Below are 22,642 nucleotides of genomic sequence, written 5' to 3' on the forward strand. Positions count from 1 at the left end.
AGTTTGGTGCTTTGAGGAGGAAACTGGGAAATTCCTGGGTCTGATTCTTAGTTACTTGACGGTCTCTGTGCTGCTGTGGAAATGTAAAGACCCTCTAAATACAGGGATGGGCTGTGAACTGCTTTGACTTATACCGGGGCCCGGAAAGAACATAGGGAACACAGCAGCCACTGAAAGCTACCTTTTGCTCACCTGCTTCCCTCCTTCATTCCTGCCTTCAGTGCAGAAATGTAGGAATTCAGTTGGAGCCTATGGATGGCCCGCCAAGCTCTTAGTTGCTTGAATATTTGTCCTGGCCTAATTTTGAACTTAGATGTGTCTGTATGCACTATGTGTGTGTGGGGGAGGGGGGGAGTGGAGAGAGTGGTGTTGCTTTTTTTTAACTTTTCTGCTGAGATGTAGTTAAGTTCTGTTTTGTTTTGTTGAATTTATTTTTTCTTTTTCCCTTTCACTCAGGGCTTGATGCAGGAAATCAGTGAATTACGGTCAAGAGTCGGAGAGATGGATAATGAAAGACTTCAGTATGAGAAGAAGCTTAAATCCACCAAAGTAAGTTACAACTTGTGAGAAAGAGGGGAGAGCTGGGTATAAGTTGCAAACTTTGGAACTTTCTGGTTTTTCAACATACTTAAGTCTTAAGAGTTTGCAGATCCAGGGCTGCTTTTTTATTTTTTTTTTATTTTTTTTTTTATTAAGATCGGGGCCATTTGCAAGTTTCATATCAAATTCTGATTTCAAACCTCAGCACAGAAACTGGGGGAGGTTCAGATCAGGGAGTCTGATACAGCTCTATTTCTGAGAGGAACCATTGCATTAGCTGAAAACTTCTAACTAAGGTTGCCAGATGGTTTCAGAAAAAATACCAACCTCCCTCCCCCTCCCTCCAAAGAAAGGTCCCCAAGAGTTGTTAAGCGCCCAAAAAGAAGAAGAAGAAAAAGAAAAAGAGCGTGGCACCTTTAAGAAATGCTTGGTAAGGCTTTTTGGCCCTAACAGGCTGCTGGCAGCCACCCACCATCTTGCCTCCCTGCGCAGGGCCGGACAGCTCCCCTGCAGAACCCAGTAAGCAGTAGGGTTGTCAGGGTGCCTCTGTATTGAGCTGGACAGCCTGGGATTTTCGCCTCCTGGCTGGGAAAAAATCAGAAAGTACTGGACATTTTAGGTGTCCGGTATCTTCTGAATTTTATTTACCAGACAGGAGGCGAAAATACACAACTGTCTGGTTCAATACCGGACACCTGGCAACCCTACTTCTAGCTTGTAGCAGCAATTTTTATGTTTAAGTTCTATTTAGCTATCCATATGCTTTTGGATCAGGGAACAAAGATTGTAATGAGAGAGGTATGGACAAGGGTAGGATGAAAACTTAGCATTATTTTCTTTTACATGTGCTATAAATTATCCATGTTTTCCCTGAAGAGACACCTGTGCAATTCTATAATGCCATTTCTCTAAGTATCTAACTCCCTTATGAATTCTGTTAGCTATCTAGCCTGTTTCTTTTCTATCGTTAGTTTTCTCTCACTCCTCTGTCTCTGTTACCAGTCTTTAATGGCCAAACTTTCTAGCATGAAAATCAAAGTGGGTCAGATGCAGTATGAAAAGCAGCGGATGGAGCAAAAATGCCAGATACTAAAGGTGTAGTAGATTGTGGGTAATATTGGGCCTGTTTTCTGCACAACTGCTTTGTGGTCCGTGTTGCATCTTGCTGTCATGCTGTCTGTGTTCTTTGATTACTTTCTTTTGACCTGCAGTGTGCTCTTGCTAGTAGAAACTAAACCTTATGAAGTGAGATGTTCCTCCTTACAAATTGTTTTTAGGGCATAAATAGATGTTTACAGGGTTTTCCATAGTGCACAAGTCTTGAGTATGTTACCCACAACTTTACTTTAAATGTAAATGATCCCTCTTCAAAAGGGTAATTTTCACTTCTCCAGTTTGCATTCATTATTCAGAAAATGCTCTTATTGAGCTGCTTAGAGAAGGGCACACGTACACGCCCTCTTGCACATACACACTCTCATGCACTCTAATTTCTTACCAAAGACTTGTTAATGTATTTTAATCAAGAAAACAATTGCTGTAATACATCACCTTCTCTATACAGTATATTATGAACATTAAGTAACAGACCAGATGTTGAGTTCACTGAGAAAAGTACCTTACTTCAGAAACTGAAAGTAACTCCAATTTAAATCTCAATTCTTAGTTTAAAAAGTCTTAAAGATTCTAAGATAGAGACATTTGTGGAAGAATGTAGGGGCCTAGACATGCATGCCCTGTGCAACTAAACCTTGCATTGAAATCAGTACCAGTTTGGAATGTCTGAGGAATTTGTCTGAATCTAAATGTTACATTTTGACTCATTAGTCTCTAGGATATAATAGAACAGTTAGAATTTGCAAAGGAAATTTTGTGTGTTGTTTTTAAAAAGGAAGTTAAACAAATGCCATTTTATAATTCCATAATGAGCTTCAACAAGGGGTAAAATCCTATTCCAGCTACTCCCAGGAGGCGTCCCATTGAGGTCAAAGGGATATGTTAATAAGGTGAACAGAATTTGGCTCAGAGTGCAGAAACAAAACTTAATGCTGGGTCATTGTGTATGGACCTAGAGTTCAAAAGTATTTATCTAACCCCAATCACCATATGAGCTTTGATTGTTCCAGTGAAATGGGATCCATATCCTACCCACGCTCTTTGATTTTGGTTTTAAAAACCAAATATTTGCTGAGGAATTGCAGTAGTAAATCCATCTAAGGTATAAGTTGTAAGTGAACTAATCTGTGTAGCTGCAGTGACCCAATCCTAGACTGTCGAAATGGAAAGAGAGCTTAGATGGAATATCTAGTCTACAAGGTTTGGTTTGGTTTCCTTATTGAGAGTTTCACTGCTAAAACTGCCTGCAGCTTACTTTTGTTCATTTTGTCTGAATTGCTTTTCAGAGTGTTTTGCTTTTATTACATTATAGTTGATTTACTTTCATAGTAAGTTGTGTGTATTGACAAAACTGTTCATGGCCTGTTTTGAGACAACACTGAATTTAAAGAGAAATAAAGCAACATCTACGAGCCATCAAGCACAGGCAGTAAGCAAACACAACCCATGTGTTTAGCTACTACCTGATAAAATACTAGACCCAAAATAGAGCATGATTCAATTAATATGCAACTGTGTTTTGTTTTCGCCACTTCAAACATAGAAAGCGCTGTGAAGCATTTAGCCTCATCCTCTTTAATTTTGCTGTTTATGCATGCTGAAAAGAAATACCTCTTTTCCCCAATGCTAATTTTAATTCAGACAAAAAAAGTCATAATACATTTAAATTGGTGATGGGACTTGCATGGAAAACTTGGTCTGAATCCAAACTATTACAAAGTTTGGGGCTGTTTGGACCTTGGGGAAGGGTCTGTTCTGCTACAGAGAGATTGGCTTTGCTGCGAAGTTCATGTTCAAAGTTCTGGGGACAGCTTCTCAGCTGGTGTTGTTATTCCAGTGGGCCCATAACAGCTTGCATCAGATGAGGCTCTTCCCCCTGGGGGCTTTTTAGGGGTGACATTTCCATTGGGTACCATCTCTAACTTAAATGGTAAAAAATATTTTAAAAGCCTCTTTAAAACGGAAACCTTGTTCTTCTTATGGATAAATGATTGTGGCTCTATACAGGATGAACTGGCATCTTTGAAAGAGAAATTGGAACAGAAAGAAGCAGAAGTAAGGCGGTTACAAGAAAAATTGGTTTGCAAGATGAAAGGAGAAGGAATTGAAATAAGTGACAAAGGTAAGAATGAAGGAGGCTTTCTGTTAAGTGGATTTAACATTTCTGTTAAATGTTATGGGGGTTTTAAAAGGAATTTTTTTTCCTTCAAAATTTGCCACAAAAAAACAATTGGCATTTTCTGACCAGCCCCCACTTCACCTCTTAGCAATTTACACATTCTGTAACCAGTCTTCAGATCGCTAAGATTCCATTATTTTTGTAAAATAGTGTTTTGTGGCATTTACTAGCCTAGTGTATGTCAACCAACGGTCAGGGCAGTGAGTGGGGTGGGGGTGTGTGTGTGTGTGTGTGTGTGTGTGTGTGTGTGTGTGTGTGTGCGCGCTATACACCTGAGACTTCAACTGCTGAGACCGGGGTCCCTTGCAGCGGGCAACCTGGAGAGGAGGTTGATGAGCACCCCAATAAGTTTGCAGGGAGAGCTTATTACACTTCAGATTTTAGCTGCTAGAATCTGTTATTCCTTCGCAGCGGGCAGCCTGGGGGAGGCTGAGAAGTGCCCCAACGGATCTGCCACCTGGGTGTGACACAAATCCAAACGCCCAAGCTCTCCCTATATCTGTCCCTTAAGACCAGCTGAAGTTCTTTTACATTGTGCCTGGTTCTGTTACAGCAACTTGAAGGAGTCAGGTTAAAGCTTAAACAGTTACAGGTTTATTGAGGAAGCTTATAAATCATATGGTTGCAATGGCTTTTGTTCTATTTCTTAACTGCTAGCAAAATATAGATCTTAAAAATGGTTACAAAGAAGATAAAGATAGAAAAAACAGAAATAATAGTACCAAGTAACCGCTTAACCTTTAAAGAGCTCTTAGTCTGTGTACACTTAAGACAGAGGACCACATCCAGGTACAATTTTTACCCCCTTCTGTGCCTCTCAACTCCAGCGTGTCAGGCCAGGGCCGGTCCCTCAATTCCTAGGAAAGACGAAAATACGAGGTGGGCGTCCCCATAGAACCTCGGGAGGTCAAACACCTAACCCGACCAGCAGGTGGAGGGTAGAATGACACTCAAAAGTGAGTGTGCTGCTGTACCCATCTTTATACCCATGGGGTCACATATTTCTCTTTCTTATCTGTGATGCCAAATAGTGCTGGTCTGCCTTTTGTGAGACCAGTTCTTACAAGGGAGTTGTGAACTTAATTTACACTTGTAAGAGAGAGTTGAGAGGATTAAATTGGAAGTACTGGAGATTCTTTTCTCAGTGGGGGATTCCTCTCCCAGGGACGGCTGTGTGTTTGTATCAACATGGGTGCCAGCCGGGCACTTCTCGCAGTCTCGAGGCCAGCTTATTGCCTTAATCGTTCTCTCCTCATATCTATGTTTTCAGCTTCTCAGGATCAGATGAGCCAGCATAGACTATGCTGATTTTATTGCTCCTTCTCTGTCCTGTATGCCTCAGGAACCTCAGAGAGGCAAATAAGATGGATGAGATTGGGGGGGGGGGGGGGGAAGGGAAGGTTCTGTCTGGCTACAGTGTATTATTGCACTGTAAATAAACTAGTCTTCCTTTGCAAAGATAAATGAATAAAATACAATGTATACATTATCCTTGCAGTTTTGGTTTGTATGCTTACTAATTTACTAATGTTAGTTTTTATTGTATTTATTACTTATATTGAGCTTTTTCCTGGAGGGTGCTGACTGTGGAGCATCCTCAGCTTCCGCAGGCCTATTAACTTGTGGTTTTGAGCTGTAATTTTCAACACGGAGTCCTGGGTGTTACTGTGAATGAACTAAGGTTCTGTTGTGTTCGGAAAATGTTAATGCATTTTTTGCAGTGAATGTAATTGCAATATTTCCAGATTAACTGCCATGTTCACAGACTTATGCTTATTTGAACAATTATATTCTGTCATCCGCTGTTAGTTGCTAGTATAAGTGTAATATATTTCATGTCTACAGTGATACATGGTACAGCAAGAGTATTCTGTTGGGGGAAAATACTATATGAGACAAGTATATGAGGCCTTGTATAAGGCCCAATATTATTAACTCTCGTGCCAAAGCCCTTAGAAAGTACCACATCTACTCGTTCATAAGCTGACTTTTTTTGGAAAAAGAATCCCATTCTGAAGAGCAGGGGTTGGCTTATGAACAGGTTCTAAAAAGGCAGAGTGGCAGCGGGGGACTCGGCGCAAGTTGGGACACAGCAGTCCCAGCTCATGCCAGGTCCCAGACACTGCAGCTCTGCTTTTTAAATGTATTAAGAACTTCCAGGCTCTTACTACATTTAAAAGGCAAAACTGGGGACCCTGGTAGCTCTTACATTTACAAAGCAGAGCTGCAGCAGTCTGTGACCCGACACCCAAAACTTAAGAGAAAAAAGTGGTAAAAGGTCATTGGCCCATTTATAAGGTCCTAGACCACTGTACTCTGGAGTCAGCTTCTAAATGGCTCAGTGACTTTTTACCATTTTTTTTCCTCTAAGTTTGGGGGATCAGCTTATAAACGAACAGGCTTATGTTTGAGTATACAGGCAGTCCCCGAGTTACACGGATCCGACTTATGTCGGATCCGCAGTTACGAACGGGGTTTGCTGCCCGTCTTCCTGGTCTGCTGGAGACCAGCAGACCAGGGAGATGGGAAGCAAAGCCTCTGAGGACGCCGGCAGCGGGACAGCCACGGCGCGTCTGGGCTGTCCGCAGTCCCTGTGCTCTAGGGCTTTGCTCCACTTCTCTCCAGACCAGGGAGACAGGGAGCACACGGGCAGCGGACAGCCCAGACGCACTGCGGCTGTCCCGCTGCCGGCGTCCTCAGAGGCTTTGCTCCCCGTCTCCAGCAGACCAGGGAGACGGGGAGCAAAGCCGCGAAGCACACGGGCAGCGGACAGCCCAGACGCGCCGCAGCTGTCCCGCTGCCCGCATGCTCCGCAGCTTTGCTCCGCTTTGCTCCCCGTCTCCCTGGTCTGCCGGAGACCAGCAGACCAGGGAGACGGGGAGCAAAGCTGCGGAGCACGTGGGCAGCAGGAAAGCCGCGGCGCGTCTGGGCTGTCCCGCTGCCCCTGTGCTTCGCGGTTTTGCTCCGGACGCCTGTGGTACAGCAGCTGGAGCGCTGCCAGTTGGTCCCGTAGCGCCGCTCTGGGCGCTACTGGACCAACCCGGCTGCACCCCAGCTGCTCTGCCCCAGGCGTCCTGATTCAGCTGCTGCTGGTCAGTTTCAGCAGCGGCTGGATCAGGATGCCTGGGGCAGAGCAGCACCCAAGCTGCTCTGCCCCAGGCGTCCCCAAGTCAGCCGCTGCTGAAACTGACCAGCGCTGACTACAGGAAGCCCGAGGCAGAGTTGCTCTGCCCCAGGCTTCCTGGAATCAGCCGCTGATCAGTTTCAGCAGCAGCTGACTTGGGGACGCCTGGGGTTCTTAAGTTGAATCTGTATGTAAGAACTGGCGTCCAGATTCAGCCTGTTGAAACTGATCAGCGGCTGATTCCAGGAAGCCCGGGGCAGAGCAACTCTGCCTCGGGCTTCCTGAAGTCAGCCGCTGGTCAGTTTCAGCAGCGGCTGAATCTGGACGCCAGTTCCGACTTACATACAGATTCAACTTAAGAACAAACCTACAGTCCCTATCTTGTACGTAACCCGGGGACTGCCTGTATGTGGTAATTCTCTTTAGCTTCAGCAGGTGAGTAGGGACGCCTTTATGTGCAAATTTGTAAAACTGAACCCTTAAATTGTAAATTTTTTGTTTTACTCTTGTTATCTGAGCGTGAGGAATGATTCACTGATAACTCCAACAGTAACAGCAGTATAAGGATAATTGTGTTTAATGTCAATAACCTGTATGCTAATTTCAAATCCACTGGGTTTTCCTGCACAGATGAAAATTGTAAAAAGAAGCTCAAAGACAAAAGTAAGGTTTCTTGGTGTCTTTCCGCAAGCATTTATACTTCAGAAGTTCTGTCCAAAATAGCTTTCTGCATGTGGTTTTTTTTTTTTTAAAAAACTGCTTTAACAAAAGCTGCTAGGTTGCCTCATCTATAACCCTCGGTTACATTATTAGACATTGAGACATTTTAATCTTTTAGTATCAATCTTTTTATTGAAATCCAGTAAACACAATCTTTGGTGTGGTTTCCTGAAGCAGCCTGTCAGAAGGGAGCCCGCTCATTTCTGGGTGCTTTACGGGCCTGCTAGATAAGACTTGTTATAGAAAGGCCTGTAAGAAATTAAATTGATCCTACTAAGAAGTACTTTTACAGGTGGTTGAATGAATAGATTTTTCTTCATAAAGGCACATATACATAAAGTGTCCTTCTGTGTCAAGTGCAGTCACAATGCACTAGGCCAAATTTTCCACCGCTGGCATAACTTGATGGAAATCAGTGGAGATGCAGAGAATTTGTATATCTAACTTTAAACAGCTATATTTATATGGTGAGCCGGTCTTTCACAGGATGATGTAGTTTGTATATCTTCATTTGGTCTTCTGTTTTGCTGTGGCCAAATTTTTTCACTCTCTTGTCCGTAAATCTTGGTTATCTTTGTTGGTGTGTGATAACCAGTAGCAGGTTAAAACACTAATCTGTGATGTTACAAAGCAGAATTTTTGTTTGCTCAAGCTTTTGATCACTTTTTTACATGTGTAACATTATTAATTTTGAAGCTTCATTTACTCATTCAAAATAGGTAGATTTCTAATAGAAGAAAATAACATCACTACCTCTTAAAAACACCAAATTAAAAAATCCTCTTTGATTGCCAAAGTAAACAATGGCATTTACATATTTTGTAAGTGAGGATTATAGATGAAGCACAATTTGTACTCATCTCTGTTTTAAGGATTGTTTTCCAAATCTAAACTACAGCACACATTCTAGCATGATTGCTCATCACAGTGAATAAGATATGCCATTCCATCATGCTGTTCTCATATCTACATCCATTCTGGGTTATGACTAAGTCTCATGACACAATGCTTTTCTTACCATGTCCACAATCCATTGCTTAATTCCATTGCTTTGTATAGCTGGGTTGATGATATGGCCTGTGGAATGTTTGGCTTTTACCATAATGGACTGTTGTATTGTACTCTGGTTGTAATGTTTTTATTTTGGAGCTCTTATTTATCATTATTCCATTATATAAAGAATAGAAATAGCACAGAAAAGGCATCATTCATTGTTTTAGCAGTTTTCTTAGAATTGTTTAGGATATGAATATTTGCTAAATTCTGTCATTTAGTTATTGAAAGTTGCTTCAACAGAGAGAATGTTCTGAATCTTTTTCTTGCTTTCCATTTCAGATCAAAATAATTGTAGTGGTTTGCATTTTGTTTGTTTCTTGTAAACATAGCTTCAGAAATTGTCAGGAAGTTTTGTTCCACTTATTTATTTAATCTTACGTGTACTTTGTATTTTTAGATATAGAGGTACAGAAAATGAAGAGGGCCGTGGAGTCTCTAATGGCAGCGAATGAAGAAAAGGTAGCCAAACAATCATTGATTAAGTTATATGAAGTTACACCTGTAGTGCAATCAGCACATGTGCATCATGTAAATTGTTACAGTTCATTTTGAAGATTAATCAATAAGGGTCCAATTCTGTTCTCAATTAAGACAATAGGTGTGTTGCAAATGCTTCTAATGGGACAATAAATAGGCACTTATATGCAAAAGTTGGCCATGCAAGTAATCCTTACTCACACAAGTAGTGCCATTGAATTCAGTGGAACTCCTTCCATGAGTAAGGTTTGTGGCTCAAGACAGATCTCATAAAGTGCCAGAAAATGTAAAGATCTACATATAAGTTTCAAGAGTAGTTATGGGCCAGATTTGAAAAGGAACATTCAATAAAGTAGGTAGCAGTTGTAAAATGTGGATGCTCACTATTCGCACATGAACATATTGTTTTTTGTGTGTTTGTGTAAATTTTCCAGATGTCTCTGGTGAATTTGTAGTTTGAATATCCTTTTCTTTAATAAAAAGGGCAGAAGATATGTGATTTCCTTTTCTTTTGGAGGTGGGGAACCTGCAAAATTTGAGATCCACCTTAAAGTTTAGGTATATTTGAATCCTCTGCATTTTGGTTATGTCCTTATTACAGAAACCAGCTTTCACCGAATATAGATCCAAGTTTGAATTTCCTACACTATTCAAGTGTTGAGTTTTTATCACCTTTAGTTTCCTTAAATCAGTTAAACAGTTTTAATTTATTTAGGCTTTTATTTCATATTTTTGACTCTTCATGATGGATCCTTTCTTTATTTTAGGATAGGAAGATAGAAGAGCTGCGACAATCCCTGAATCGGTATAAGAAAGTGCAAGATGTGGTAATGGCTCAGGGTAAAAAAGGTACAGCACAAATGCCAAGATTTTCCATTTTGCTGACATTTCAACTGCACACCTACTGTGGTACCATTAGATATTTAACTCTTGGACTTGTTATCTTTCCACGTGAGAGTATATTAAGTGCCAATTCCACAAATGGTATAAATTCTCATAGTTTTATTGCAGACAATGCAGTTACACCAATTAACACCTGAAGGAACTAGCCTTGATGATTATATAGAGATCAGGTAGTGACTTTTAAAATTTAGATTCCCCAATACTTTCCATTTTTAAAATGACTCCCCACCCCACTTTTAAAGGCTCTGTCACTTCCCTTGATTGCTACAGGCCTTTGAAATTCAGAAAGGGGAAAGTCTTTGGGCTAGAGAAGTTCCTTTACTTTGTCCCACAAAATCCCATAGAGGTTTAAAACAGCCATTCCCTTTTGCATGCATCCTGGGGGAAAATTGGCAGCCAGCCAAAATAATAGCTGGATATGAACGTTCTGGGGAACTGAGTTCCCACTACGGCCGCAGCAGCCTCCGTCACACGCTGCACTTGGAATGTTTGCAGGCTGCCGGAGCAACAGTCGCAATAGGCAAACGGTTCTCAAACTGGGGGTCAGATCCTCAAAAGTGGTCATGGCCTCATTTTACTGGGGTCGCTAGGGCCGGCCTTGACCTGGGGTTGAATCTGAAGCCTGAGGGATTTTAGCCCTGGGAGTCGGGCTCAGATTAGAGCCCCCTGCCTGGGGCAGAAGCACTTAGCTGGGGCTACTTGGGGTGGTAGTGCTCAGGTGGGCTCGGGCTTCAATCCCCCCTCACTTTTTTGTCTGAAGGGAGTCTCAGTACAGTAGAATTTTGAGACCCCTTCTCGCTCCCCCTCCCCCAGCACTAGGTAACGGGCAGGAGAAAACCAAGTTTGGGCTCAGTCTGTCTTCATCCCATCCTCTGGAGCCAGCATGTGGCCTCGGGATCATACCCTCTCTGTGGAGGACATGACTTAGAACAAGAGCCCCCCGCCCAACCTCTTTTGTGGGATAGGAAGGGAGAAGGAACCAGGCTGGGCCAGGCTCCCCATTAGAGCCACTACATGGTACCTATGGCCTTCTCACCTCTGTTATCTCAGACTTCTCTACTGCCAGATAATGTCCTCAGTCCCATAGCTCAAATGGTAAAATTCTGTGCCTCAAAAGGGTTAGTCAGGTTTTCTAATCAAATACTCAAAAAGTTAGACAATGCTAGAGGGTGAAGAGTATCTATACAATTTTAATTTAACCTCCTGGTGCATGTGTGTTATTATGCAGTCTTTAATTACACAGTCACATGTTGTGTCTCCCGCAGGCTCTCTGCACATGTATTCCTAAAGGATTTAGGCTTGGCCAGTAACTATTAAAATAGAGATTGGCATTTTACCAACTTGAAGGCTGCCTAACATGTTTTCAGGAAAGTTTGAGGGAATGCAGATTGCAAGCCTTATGGAAGAAGCATAGTGACGTGCCCTACTGAATTACCTTTGTCACTATGAACCTTTGGAAGGATTGCAGGGCCAGACCTCCACAAGACTGAGAACTGACTTGGCTGTTTGGCTTGCTAAAGGTGGTGGGAAGGACAGATGTGAATTGACACTGTAGGTGACCCTTGATCCTAAGGCAGGAGTGGGCAAGAGGCTGCCAGCAGGCAGCCGGAACCCTTAGGCTGAGAACAGCTCACGCGTTAAAGAGTCAGCCGTTCTCCATTCTGGATGGCTGGAGAGGGAGAAGGGAAACTTCTTATGATTTTCCTGCCCCCCCCAACAAAATCTCTCAGCTCCCATTGGCCAATAGGAGCTGAGAATTTTTGGTTGGAGCAGGGGCTATGTAGGAAGCCTTCTCCCTTCCTCCTCGACCCCCTCCCGCTACCTCTCATGCCTGGAGCAGAGCCATATGGAGCAGTGTGCAGTAGACTGTCTGCCTCAGGTTTCTGCTGGTAAGTGTCTCCCAGCCAGAGCCTGCCTCTGGCACCCCAGCTCCTCCCCACACAATCCTCTGCCTTCCCTCCACATTCCTAAACTCTCTGCCCTCTCCTGCACCCATACCCCCTCCCAGATCTAGCACCACAATTTCCTGCCCGAGATCACAATCCCCTCCTGCCCTAGGTCACATCCCAAAATCCTGCCTCCCAGTCCCCTGACCTGGGTCACAAGTACCTTCTTCACCCAAACTCCCTCCCAGACCCCATTCTCCCTTCTGCACCCCAGTCCCTTACTCCAAGCTCCCTTCTGCAACCAACTTGCACTCCAGACCTCAGAATTCCCCCATTAATATCCTGGAAGAGTGCGGCCCTCAACCACTTTCCAAAATCTTGGAGTGGCCCCCGTCAAAAATTATTGCCCATCCCTGTCCTAAGGCTTACAAAAATTGGAGATTTCTGAGATTGCTGGAGGTTGGGACTTAGAAGGCCCCTCTAAGACTCTCAAGGAGTGAAGGTTGACGGTGGACAGAGGGCAGATTAGCTAACTCGTCAGTGGAGGGTTCAAGTTTTTCAGTCCCTGACAGTTCCTCTGTGTGGTCTGAACAGCAAACAGAGCGGGGAAGAAGTTCATCACTTTCTACGTGTTAGACACAAGTGATGATTTTAATCGTATTTATCATGTGAAGAGTAAAGTCCAGACCAGTGATTGATACACATACGGTTTTAATAGGCCCAGTTTCACAAAGGTGAAAACAATTATGAGCCAGATCAGCTGAGAGTAACAGATTAGTCAGAAAAATATGAATGATAATTTTTGAGTCATTTGAGGCACTATATTAGATGCACAAAAAGCCACAATTGCAGAAGGCGGCCATGTTGGTTTAAACAAAAATACCTGGTTTAAAAGGGAAGTGAAGGCAGCTATAGAAAATAATTCTATATAAAGCAAATGGACGAAAGAGGAAGTTTATAATAATGAATACAAATCAGAAGTTAGGAATTGTAGAAAATTGATAAGGGAAGCACTAAATGGCCAATAAAGTTAAGGACAATATGTCAGACTCTGGGTTCTAGGCAGGTGAGGCATAGTAGTTTGGAGCTGTGGCCAAGAATGGGCACCAAGGGTTGAAGCCAGCCATAGAGTCAGGACTGGATCAAGGGAATCTCTGAAACTGTGGTCTGGGACAGTCTGTGATCAAAACTGTGATCAAAGTCTGTAGACGAGCCAAATCAATGTCGCACGGGGTGGGCAATAATTTTTTTCAGGGGTGGGGAGGCACGCCAAGAATTTTGAAAGTGGTCAAGGCCCACTCCATTGATTTCAGGGAGCTTTGGATCAGGATGCATGAGCATGATCTTTCCTGGAGCTGAGTGTACTCAGCTCCTCATGGTGGTGTCATTAGACCCCTAGCTTGCACATCCCTCTATGCAAACTCTGTATACCTACGTCAGGAAGTTTGAGCACTTGCATGAAAAGATCAAAGGTTGGTAGGACAGAGCAACCTATTTAGTATGGAGAGAGAGATGGTGATTTTAAAACCAAGGTTCAGTGTGTTCATTTGTGACAATCTACATGCCACAGGAAATGATAAAAGTCTGTTTTTCCTCTTGTAAGCTTCACAGTTCACATTTTTTTTTCAGCTAGAGAAAAAGGGGCAGGAAGGTTGAAATTTTACTTTCATAATTAATTTTAGGTGCTAGAAACACAGGGTTGCGACTGCCTCATTGCTTTTTCTTGTCATTTTCAGTCATGTGGTATTTTAGGTATTGATCTGAAGTGTAGAAATCTATACCTTTCAACATTACTGAACCAGTTAAAGAATGGCAGTGCTATCAGTGAAAGCTGAATATATAAAGTCTAACATGGCAGGGAATTGGCAAAATGAAGCCCCATTGATTTGTGGCACAGTACAAATTGTCAGATTTTTTTTCTTATTAAAAAGCTAGCACAGTAATTGATTTTGACTGTTCTTTTTCCAGTTATTTACTGCTCTGAGCATTATTCACCATTTTCCCTACGGATGACTCAAATTGCACAGCAGAGACCAATTTTGATTCTTCATCTTACATTGGAGGCGAATATATCTGATCCCTTTTGGTTCAATAATGATGGGAAAGAAACATCTCTGTGCAGTGTTTTGGGGTTTGATACATTAATGAGCTCAAAGAATGTTCAACATGTTGAAAAGGAACCCACTGAAATGCTCATGTGCAGGGAGTAGGTTTCTGCTATTGTAATTAAGTATAATTGTGTGAGCAGGATGCTCCTGTCTACTGTGCCCTTTGCTGCTGTCACAGTTGTGTAAATGAGTCATTAGACAATTGGACCCAGCTAAGGAAAAGTTTTCCCCAGCTCAGGCTTTGCATGAGCTGGCTTTTACACGGCCTCATGTGAGCCCCACTATAAGCCCTGCTTTGGATATATATGAGAGAGGACAGGCACAGGAAAAGCACAGGCAACCAGGAAGCACTGTGGGAATTCCAGGCAGCGCTGCTAACATAAGCACCTAGAAACAGGCAGCCCTTCAGGGCTAGCTTACTCCAGGGACCACAGTGGCCTCCACAGTAGCCCAGAATTGGAAGGACACCAAGCCCCCATTAGCCCCTTTCCACTAGCCTCAATGTTCTGTGTCCAGCCTCGTCGTGTCACAGCAAAACATCTCCCCCAGTGCGTTTTAAATAAGGGCTATGCTTTCTGGTTCCACAAGAACTTCAAGTAACCCATAAAAAATCTTTCAGGAGTTCACTAGCCATACATTTTTGGAAAGCCAAACATTTTTAAAACAATGGCTTTCATAAAATGCAACCCTCTTGGATTAAAAACAACATTAAATGAAACAAAAAACACCAGTTGGCTTATCATTGTGCAGGGTTTCTGCCTAACATTGTCCAAATTCCAGATAGGGATTCATAGGGCCAGATCATCAGATGGAAGCTGTCATAACACCATTAAAGTCAGTGTAGTTGTACTGAATTACAATGGTTAAAAATCTGCATCACAGTGTGAAACTTCATTTGCCTTTTGTTGTATGGGCACTGCAACAAAAAACAATCCTACAGCTGCCTATCGGGTATCCATACTAATGTCCGGCGTTGTGGCTGGAATTGGAGCTCCTGCTGTTAACCACAGATAATGTTTTTTTAATTGTTGGAGTTTTACTTTAAACTCTGTTGGGAAATCACAGTGCCAGTCAGGAAGTGGTTAAAGAAGAAGCCAGCCATCCCAACCTTACACCGTGTCTCCTCCTGTCTCTGTCATCCCTACCCTGTTGTTCTATTGAGCCCATAAATAAAAGTACTGGCTTTATCCTCCAGGAGAACAATTCTCAGATATACTAAACTAAAGCCAGTCCATTTGTATCTCTCTTCCATTAGGCAAAGAAGGCGAATGTGAAGAATTTTTAAATCCAGGATCTGTTTCAGCGGTTTTATTGGACATGCAGAGTTTAATTGATCAAGAGAAAAGCCCATCTCCTGTTCCAGTAATCGGGTCTCCGAGCCATGAAGTATTTAATACCAGTGTTCTTGAAGAGGTATTTTTCTATATTTTCTATGAGTATCACTACTTGATAATGTTAGTCATGCTGTAGTTGTATTACAGAAACCAGCTCCCTGCTTCATTAAATGTTCTCGCATGTTAGAAAGTTTGAGTAAAACTTCCTCATTTGGTTTAGAAAGTCCTTGTGTGTATAGAATTTATGTGAAAGCCACCAACCCCAAATTTGTAAACACACACACAAATTCATTTGAATTAAAATGTCCAGAAATTATTTTAATGTCAAATATAAGAAGTTTCTAGGACGATGTCATATAAAATCTTATTTAAAAGCTTATTTTCAGTTATCTGAAATAAACTGAAACTATTCAAAATCAGTTTAAATATACTGCAGTATATATTTTAAGGAACACAGTTGGGGATGGTCTAAATGGTGCTTGGTCCTGCTATGAGGGCAGGGGACTGGACTTGATGACCACTCTAGCTCTCTCCCAGTTCAAGTATTCCGTGAAAACTTGTCCAGTATCAGAGGGGTAGCCGTGGTAGTCTGAATCTGCAAAAGCGGCGAGGAGTCCTGTGGCATCTTATAGACTAACTGAAGTGTAGGAGCATAAGCTTTCGTGGGCAAAGACCCACTTGGTCAGATGCATGTAGTGAAAACTTGGAGTCTTGTCCATTTCCAAAAATGAGTTGCAAGTATTTTCTGATCTGCCCCATGCTAACATGCTTTTTATTTTGCAAGCGTGTTTTCCTAAATTTAAAATGTTTCTCTCTCCTCTCAAAGCACTCATGCAAAATGAGGAACCAATTAATTATACAGAGAAAACCACTGAAAATGAACTAAGCAAACTGAAACGTGCTGTCTCCTTTCCTGGCTTCTCCCTTTTCCGTCCCTCCCCACAGGGTACCTAGTAACAAGTGGTTCAAAAAATTTCAGAGAAGTGAGATTATTTTAAGTTGATGATGGTGCCCCTTTAAACCTAGGGCAAGACCCTGCATTTCTTCAGCTGGTAATCCAGGTGAACAGGCAGTCCAGGATTGGGCACTAAGAAAGAGCACCGTATCAGGACGGTTATATATAGTGCCAGGTAATATCTTACCCTGAGATAACATGATGAATTCTTCTCTGAATTGCTCCATTTTCAAAGGAAGCATTTCTTCCCACAACATAGACTTTGGAATTCTTTGCCACAGGATGACTTAAAGGTCAAAGATACAACAGGATTTAAAAAAAAAAAAAGTAGATAAATTAGCCAGGATGGGCTGGGATGGTGTCCCTAGTAGGGATGTTAAATATCAGTTATTTGAATAATCGATTAACCTCATGAATTTTTATCAGTTACTCAACTATTCTATAGTCCCTGGGGTTGGGGTGGGCAGCCAGTGCTCTCTGGCCCCACTCCCGAGGAGCCCCCTGCCACTCCGCACTGCTGCCTCACTTTAAATGCACAACTGCAGCAGGAGCAGGTCCTAGACCCTGCGCAAGACGGGACTGAGCTGGGCTGCTGGCAACCTGCAAAAAAATTAACTGGCAAGGGGGCGGGGAGGGGAGGGGAGGGGGGAATGCATGTAGTCTGTAGCATTAACCGATAAGCTTTTGCTTATCACTTAGTTAATTGCTACACTATTACATCCCTAGTCCCTAGGCTCTGTTTGCCAGAATCTAGGAATGAATGACAGGGGATGGATCACTTGACGATGACCTGTTTTAGTCCTTCCCTCTGAGGCATTGGCCGCTGTTGGAAGACAAGATACTGGGCTAGATAGACCTTTGTCTGACCCCCATGTGGCCTTTCTGATGTTCTTATCTTTGGTACTCTTCAGTCTTTCTCTTCCTGGGTATCTGTTTATACTTCTTTCCTCTCAGTACCCCAATCCACTTTTTTAAAAGAACCGGTCTTAGAACATGCAAGTTGTCTTGGCTTGTGCTTAAATTTGAATAATTGTTCTAGTATTCATTTCTTAACTTGCTTATATTAGCACATTTTAAATGGTTGAGAACATCTTATCAGACACACATGCAAGTAACATAAGTGTAAGTAACCTTGTTGACATCTGTGAGACCACTCATGTGAAAAGTTACTTATTTGTGTAAGTATTATGGGGTGAAGACCCTAGTTTTTATTGAGTGTATTTCCAAGTCTGGTGCTTCTGCCTTCTGAAAGGCTCTGAGCAACTTGGAATAGGATGTCTTACTCCATTGCTGTGTCTACACTACAAATATTTTTTCACAAAAACTGGTGGAGTGTCCACACCTCAAGTATGTTTGCACACAAAAAAACCCCCCAAAAAACAGTAAATCGACAGAACAGAGGGCTTTTGCTGGTAGAGTTACTCCTCTCCCCATGAGGAATAACTCCTTTTTGCGCTACAGCTCTTGCACAAAAAGGCAGCTGTGGACGCTCTGCAGGGATTTCTTGCGCAAAAAGAGCCTATCAGAAAAAGCACAGGTGCTCTGATGGCCATTCTGCTAATGGCAATCAGAACTTTCTTGCACAAGAGCGCCCATACAGTGTGGACGCTTTCTTGCGCAAAAGCACATTGATTTTGTGATGTGCTTTTCAATATGTTTTTGCAGAAGATCTGTTCCTCAAAAAGCTTCTTGCCCAAAAACCCTGCAGTGTAGACAAAGCCCGTGGGTTGAATTTATATATTCATACATTGTTTTCTTGATGCTTAAAGAAATTGAGAACAATGGTCGAAATATGTTACTGTAGCATCTAGAAGCCCTAGTCCTATTCTGGTATCCCAGTCCACTAAAGGCTATACAAAGCCAGCCCAAATCCCTGTCCCAAAGGGTTTGGGATTTTAAGTGTAAGACAAGAGACAGCAGGTGAGGATGGTGGAGAAACCCCGCTGCTTCTACCAGTAGTTTTCTTCACAAACATGTCTTGCATTGTAAAATAATGGGGATCTATTTAGCTGACCTGGTGCTCTCCTGTTATACATCATGTATTTAAACCGTTTCTTGTGTTTGCTAATATCTGAGATAATAAAAACTAAATGTACAATTTTCTCTCATCTTTTATTAGTTTATATAGTGTGCCTCTCTGGGCCTCAGTTCAGCAAATCACTTAAACACATGGTCACTGCCCATTGAAATTACATTTAATGGGACTTAAGCATATGTATACATTAATCATCTACTTAAGGGTTTCCAGGGATGGATTTACACAAGTGCATAAAGTGAATTAAACAATTAACATTATGTAGATATTAAATAGGATGTAGAGAAATTACTTTTTAAAAATCCATGTAAAATGTACCGGAAAATAATTTTGTACAGGATTTTTTGAACATTGAATGGAAGAACTAGCATGTAATTTTCTATCTAATTCTAAATGATATTTCAAAAGGCCTATTGGAAAGTTACAGTTTTCTATTAAGTTCCATAGGACTTTTCCAGGTAGTGTTTTTATCTTTAAATTTTAGGCCATGTCTACACAGGAATATGTAAAGCGCTGGCAGTTAGAGCGCCGCTCATGGAGTCCACAGCGAAAAGGCTGTTAGGTGTCCACACTGTCAGCTGCCAGTATGTTAGCATGGTCACATGCAAGGCACTTGCAGCTCCTTTGGGAGCAGGGCATTCTGGAAGCAGCACCTCTTCCTCCTCTGCTGCAGAGGTTTGTGGGGAGGCCTGAGACATCCTGGGTCCTGTCCCAGTGTTCCGTGGTTCATCACTTCACAACCCAGCAACTCCTGCGCTTGAGTGCTTTCCCAACCCCTTACCAGTTGTGTCATCCGCGGTTTCAGAGGGCTGCCAGTGGCTCGGCTCTTCAAGGGTTACAAAACAGCTCCTGGCTGCAAGCCTCTATGGCTGTCGAGTCCTCTCCTGGCTCAGGGTCCCTCGGCTCTGGCTTCCTCATGGGAGAGATACATTGAGCAGGCAGCGTCAAGCGGCTTATGCAGCTTTTATCCATCCTATTATACTTTCTCTGTATATCAACAACATTGGCCCATCTTTATAAGCACTAAAATATGTTTATAGTAAAAAAGAAAATAAATCATACCAGGTGCCCAGACTTTTATTTTGTCACTGACCTATTTGATTCTTTCTTCATTCAGTGTTTGTGTCATTTTGGCCGCTGTAACAATGTGTCCTTTCTTTTTTAGAATTCACTACAGATTCACACCAGCATCTTGCAAGTTTCAATCCCTGCTTTTTCTCCTGTACCCAAAAGCCCAGAGGCAGCTACAGAAAAAGAAAAAGCACAGCCTAAAGCAGAAGTTACAAGTGAAGTGAGGTATAGTTATTACAAACTGTTTCTAACTGGTATGTAAAATCGAAGTTTCGTTACAAAATGTTAGGTGTATTTGTGTTTATTAGTCCTGGGCAATTGGACTATTAAATCTATTTACTCAAACAAGCAGTGTCACATATTGCAATTTCCATCTAGGACAGTGTTTCTCAAAGTGGCCCTCAGGCCGCGAGGCTCTGTGGCTACAGATAAACAAACCGGAGTGGTCCATTAGCAGATTTCTCAAAGTGGGCCTCAGGCCCACTTTGACAAACACTGATCTAGGATTAAACTGCATGCTCAGCAAATCCATTTGTTTTTGCATTTCTGCAACAAATCCATTTGTTTTTGCATCGTTATTTGTTATAGCACCAATAGTGTGCAACATGCTTGCTAAGAAAGAAGGCAGTAGGGGTATGTCTACACTAGCTAGGTAGTTCGAGCTAGGTAGGCAAATGAGGGCAACCGGAGTTGCAAATGAAGCCTGGGATTTAAATATCCTGGGCTTCATTTGCATCTTACTGGGCACTGCCATTTTTAAATCCCTCTTAGTCCGAACTCCGTGCCCGTGGCTACACGTGGCACGGAGTTAGGTAGTTTGAATTAGGATCTCTAAGTCGAACTACCGGTACACCTCATTTCACGAGGAGTACCGATAGTTTGAAGTAGAGATCCTAATTCTAACTGCCTAACTCCGTGCCGCATGTAGCCGCGGGCACGGAGTTCGGACTAAGGGGGATATAAAAATGGCAGCGCCTGGGAAGATGCAAATGAAGCCCAGGATATTTAAATCCCAGGCTTCATTTGCAACTCCAGTTGCCCTCATTTGCCTACCTAGCTTGAACTACCGAGCTAGTGTAGACATAACCTAGGAGTGTTGTGGGGAGCTGTTGCCCCATAGTGTCTCCTGACTGGCTGAGTGTGGCATGATAGATGCCATGCCTCAGTTTCTTTCCCTAAGATGGGTCTCCTCCACACATACCTATATTGCATCTGTTGCTTAGCCTACTGGCCAAATGACAAACAAAACATAACCTCTTCTGGGGTAACGAACGTCCCATTAAAAAAAATCATAGACTCATAGAATTCTAGGGCTCGAAGAGACCTCAGGAAGTAATCCAGTCCAGCCCCCTGCCCAATGGAGATTCTACCACCCATTCCAGTGCTTCACCACCCTCCTAGAGAAATAGTTTTTCCTAATATCTGACCTAGACCTCCCCTACTGCAACTTGAGACCATTGCTCCTCATTCTGCCATCTGTCACCACTGAGAACAGCCTCTCTCCATCCTCTTTGGCACCTCCCTTCAGGTAGTTAAAGGCTGTTATCAAATCCCCCCTCACTCTTCTCTTCTACAAACTAAACAAACCCAAATCCCTCAGCCTCTCCTTGTAGGTCATGTGCTCCAGCCCCCTAATAATTTTTGTTTCCCTCAGCTGGGTCCTCTCCTGTACGTCCACATCCTTTCTGTAATGGGGAGCCTAGAATTGGACACACTACTCCAGATGTGGCCTCGCCAGTGCAGAATAAAGGGGAATAATCACTTCTGTAGATCTGCTGGAAATGCTGTTCCTAATGTACCCCAATATGCCGTTTGCCTTCTTGGCTACAGGGGCACACTGTTGACTCATATCCAGCTTCTCATCCACTGTAATCCCCAGGTCCTTTTCTGCTGAACTGCTGCTTAGGCAGTTGGTCCCCAGCCTGTAACAATGCTTGGGATTCTTCTGTCCCAAGTTCAGGACTCTGCACTTGTCCTTGTTGAACCTCATCAGATTTCTTTTGGCCCAAACCTCCAATTTGTCTAGGTCACTCTGGACCCTTTCCCTATCCTCCATCCTCTCCCCCTAACTTAGTGTCATACACAGACTTGCTGAGGGTGCAATCCATCCCCTCATCCAGGTCATTAATAAAGATGTTGAACAAAACCAGCCCTAGAATCGATTCTTGGGGCACTCCACTTGATACCTGTCACCAACCAGACATCAAGTCACTGCCATCTGAGCCCGACAATCCAGCCAGCTTTCTATCCACCTTTCAGTCCATTTATCTAATCCCTACTTCCTTAACTTGCTGGCAAGAGTTATGTGGGAGAACGTATCAATAGATTTGTTAAAGCCAAGGTATATCACATTCACTGACTTCCCCATGTTCACAGCACCAGTTAACCTCGTCATAGAAGGCAATCAGGTTGGTCAGGCTTGACTTGCCCTTGGTGAATCCATGTTGACTGTTCGTGATCACTGTCCCCCTCTTTCAGCAAACAAAAAGGTTTTTTTACTTTTTTATACAAATAGCTTAGTTTTAGATGCAACATCATGATGTATAGTATGAATTTGCTGTAAGTGATTTCCACATGAAGGTTTTCCATGGTTACTAAAAATTACTGTGCAAAGCACTGCCAAAACCAACTGGAAACTGAGAGTGGCTAACCAGTACTGATCACAAGAGTCATAACTAAGCTATCAGGAAGATGAATCTCATTTTCAAAAAGTCTGAGTAATAGATTTCCTTGAGGCTTGGCATATGACAATGAAATTGTGTTTTCCTAGTCTGGAGTGAGCGCAGATTTTAATGAGGAGCATTGGTTGACCTTTTTTTAAAGCCAACTTGATGATTATAGCTTTAACTGCAGAACTCCAGCTAAAGCTAATGGGAGCCGTTTGGCTGAGGTCCTTAATTGGCTTTTGAAGATCTCAACCATTATTGTTATCCATAGTAATATCAGATTTAGGAGTCCAAATGCCATGAATTCTTGTTGATATAAGACTGCCTTTCAGCTTAGTGTGTAAACTACAGCAGGCAAGTGTTGAAGTGTGCTTTCTTTGGCTCTGATACAGGAAAGTATCTCCACCCAGGGCTGCACTTTTGCTTGGTGGCTTTTTGTTTTTTGTTTGTTTTTTTCTGAATCAGACTCTGT

The 22,642-nt window shown here is 42.6% G+C and overlaps 1 protein-coding gene across 24 annotated transcripts in view; it reads left to right on the forward strand.

Moving 5' to 3' along the window:
- PPFIBP1 (PPFIB scaffold protein 1) overlaps positions 1 to 22,642 on the forward strand; it is a 162,015-nt gene that overhangs the window by 110,504 nt on the left and 28,869 nt on the right. For 16 of the 24 annotated variants that reach the window (XM_075899106.1, XM_075899057.1, XM_075899163.1 and 13 more), the window contains 8 exons: positions 457 to 549; positions 1,543 to 1,635; positions 3,664 to 3,778; positions 7,590 to 7,622; positions 9,133 to 9,194; positions 9,980 to 10,061; positions 15,365 to 15,522; positions 19,599 to 19,729. In XM_075899106.1, the coding sequence (XP_075755221.1) occupies positions 457 to 549; positions 1,543 to 1,635; positions 3,664 to 3,778; positions 7,590 to 7,622; positions 9,133 to 9,194; positions 9,980 to 10,061; positions 15,365 to 15,522; positions 19,599 to 19,729 (767 nt within the window). The remainder of the gene's footprint in view (positions 1 to 456; positions 550 to 1,542; positions 1,636 to 3,663; positions 3,779 to 7,589; positions 7,623 to 9,132; positions 9,195 to 9,979; positions 10,062 to 15,364; positions 15,523 to 19,598; positions 19,730 to 22,642) is intronic. The other 8 variants (XM_075899153.1, XM_075899193.1, XM_075899220.1 and 5 more) reach the window with 3 other exon arrangements.

Source organism: Pelodiscus sinensis, chromosome 1 (genome assembly GCF_049634645.1).
Source record: "Pelodiscus sinensis isolate JC-2024 chromosome 1, ASM4963464v1, whole genome shotgun sequence".
Lineage (NCBI taxonomy): Eukaryota > Metazoa > Chordata > Testudines > Trionychidae > Pelodiscus > Pelodiscus sinensis.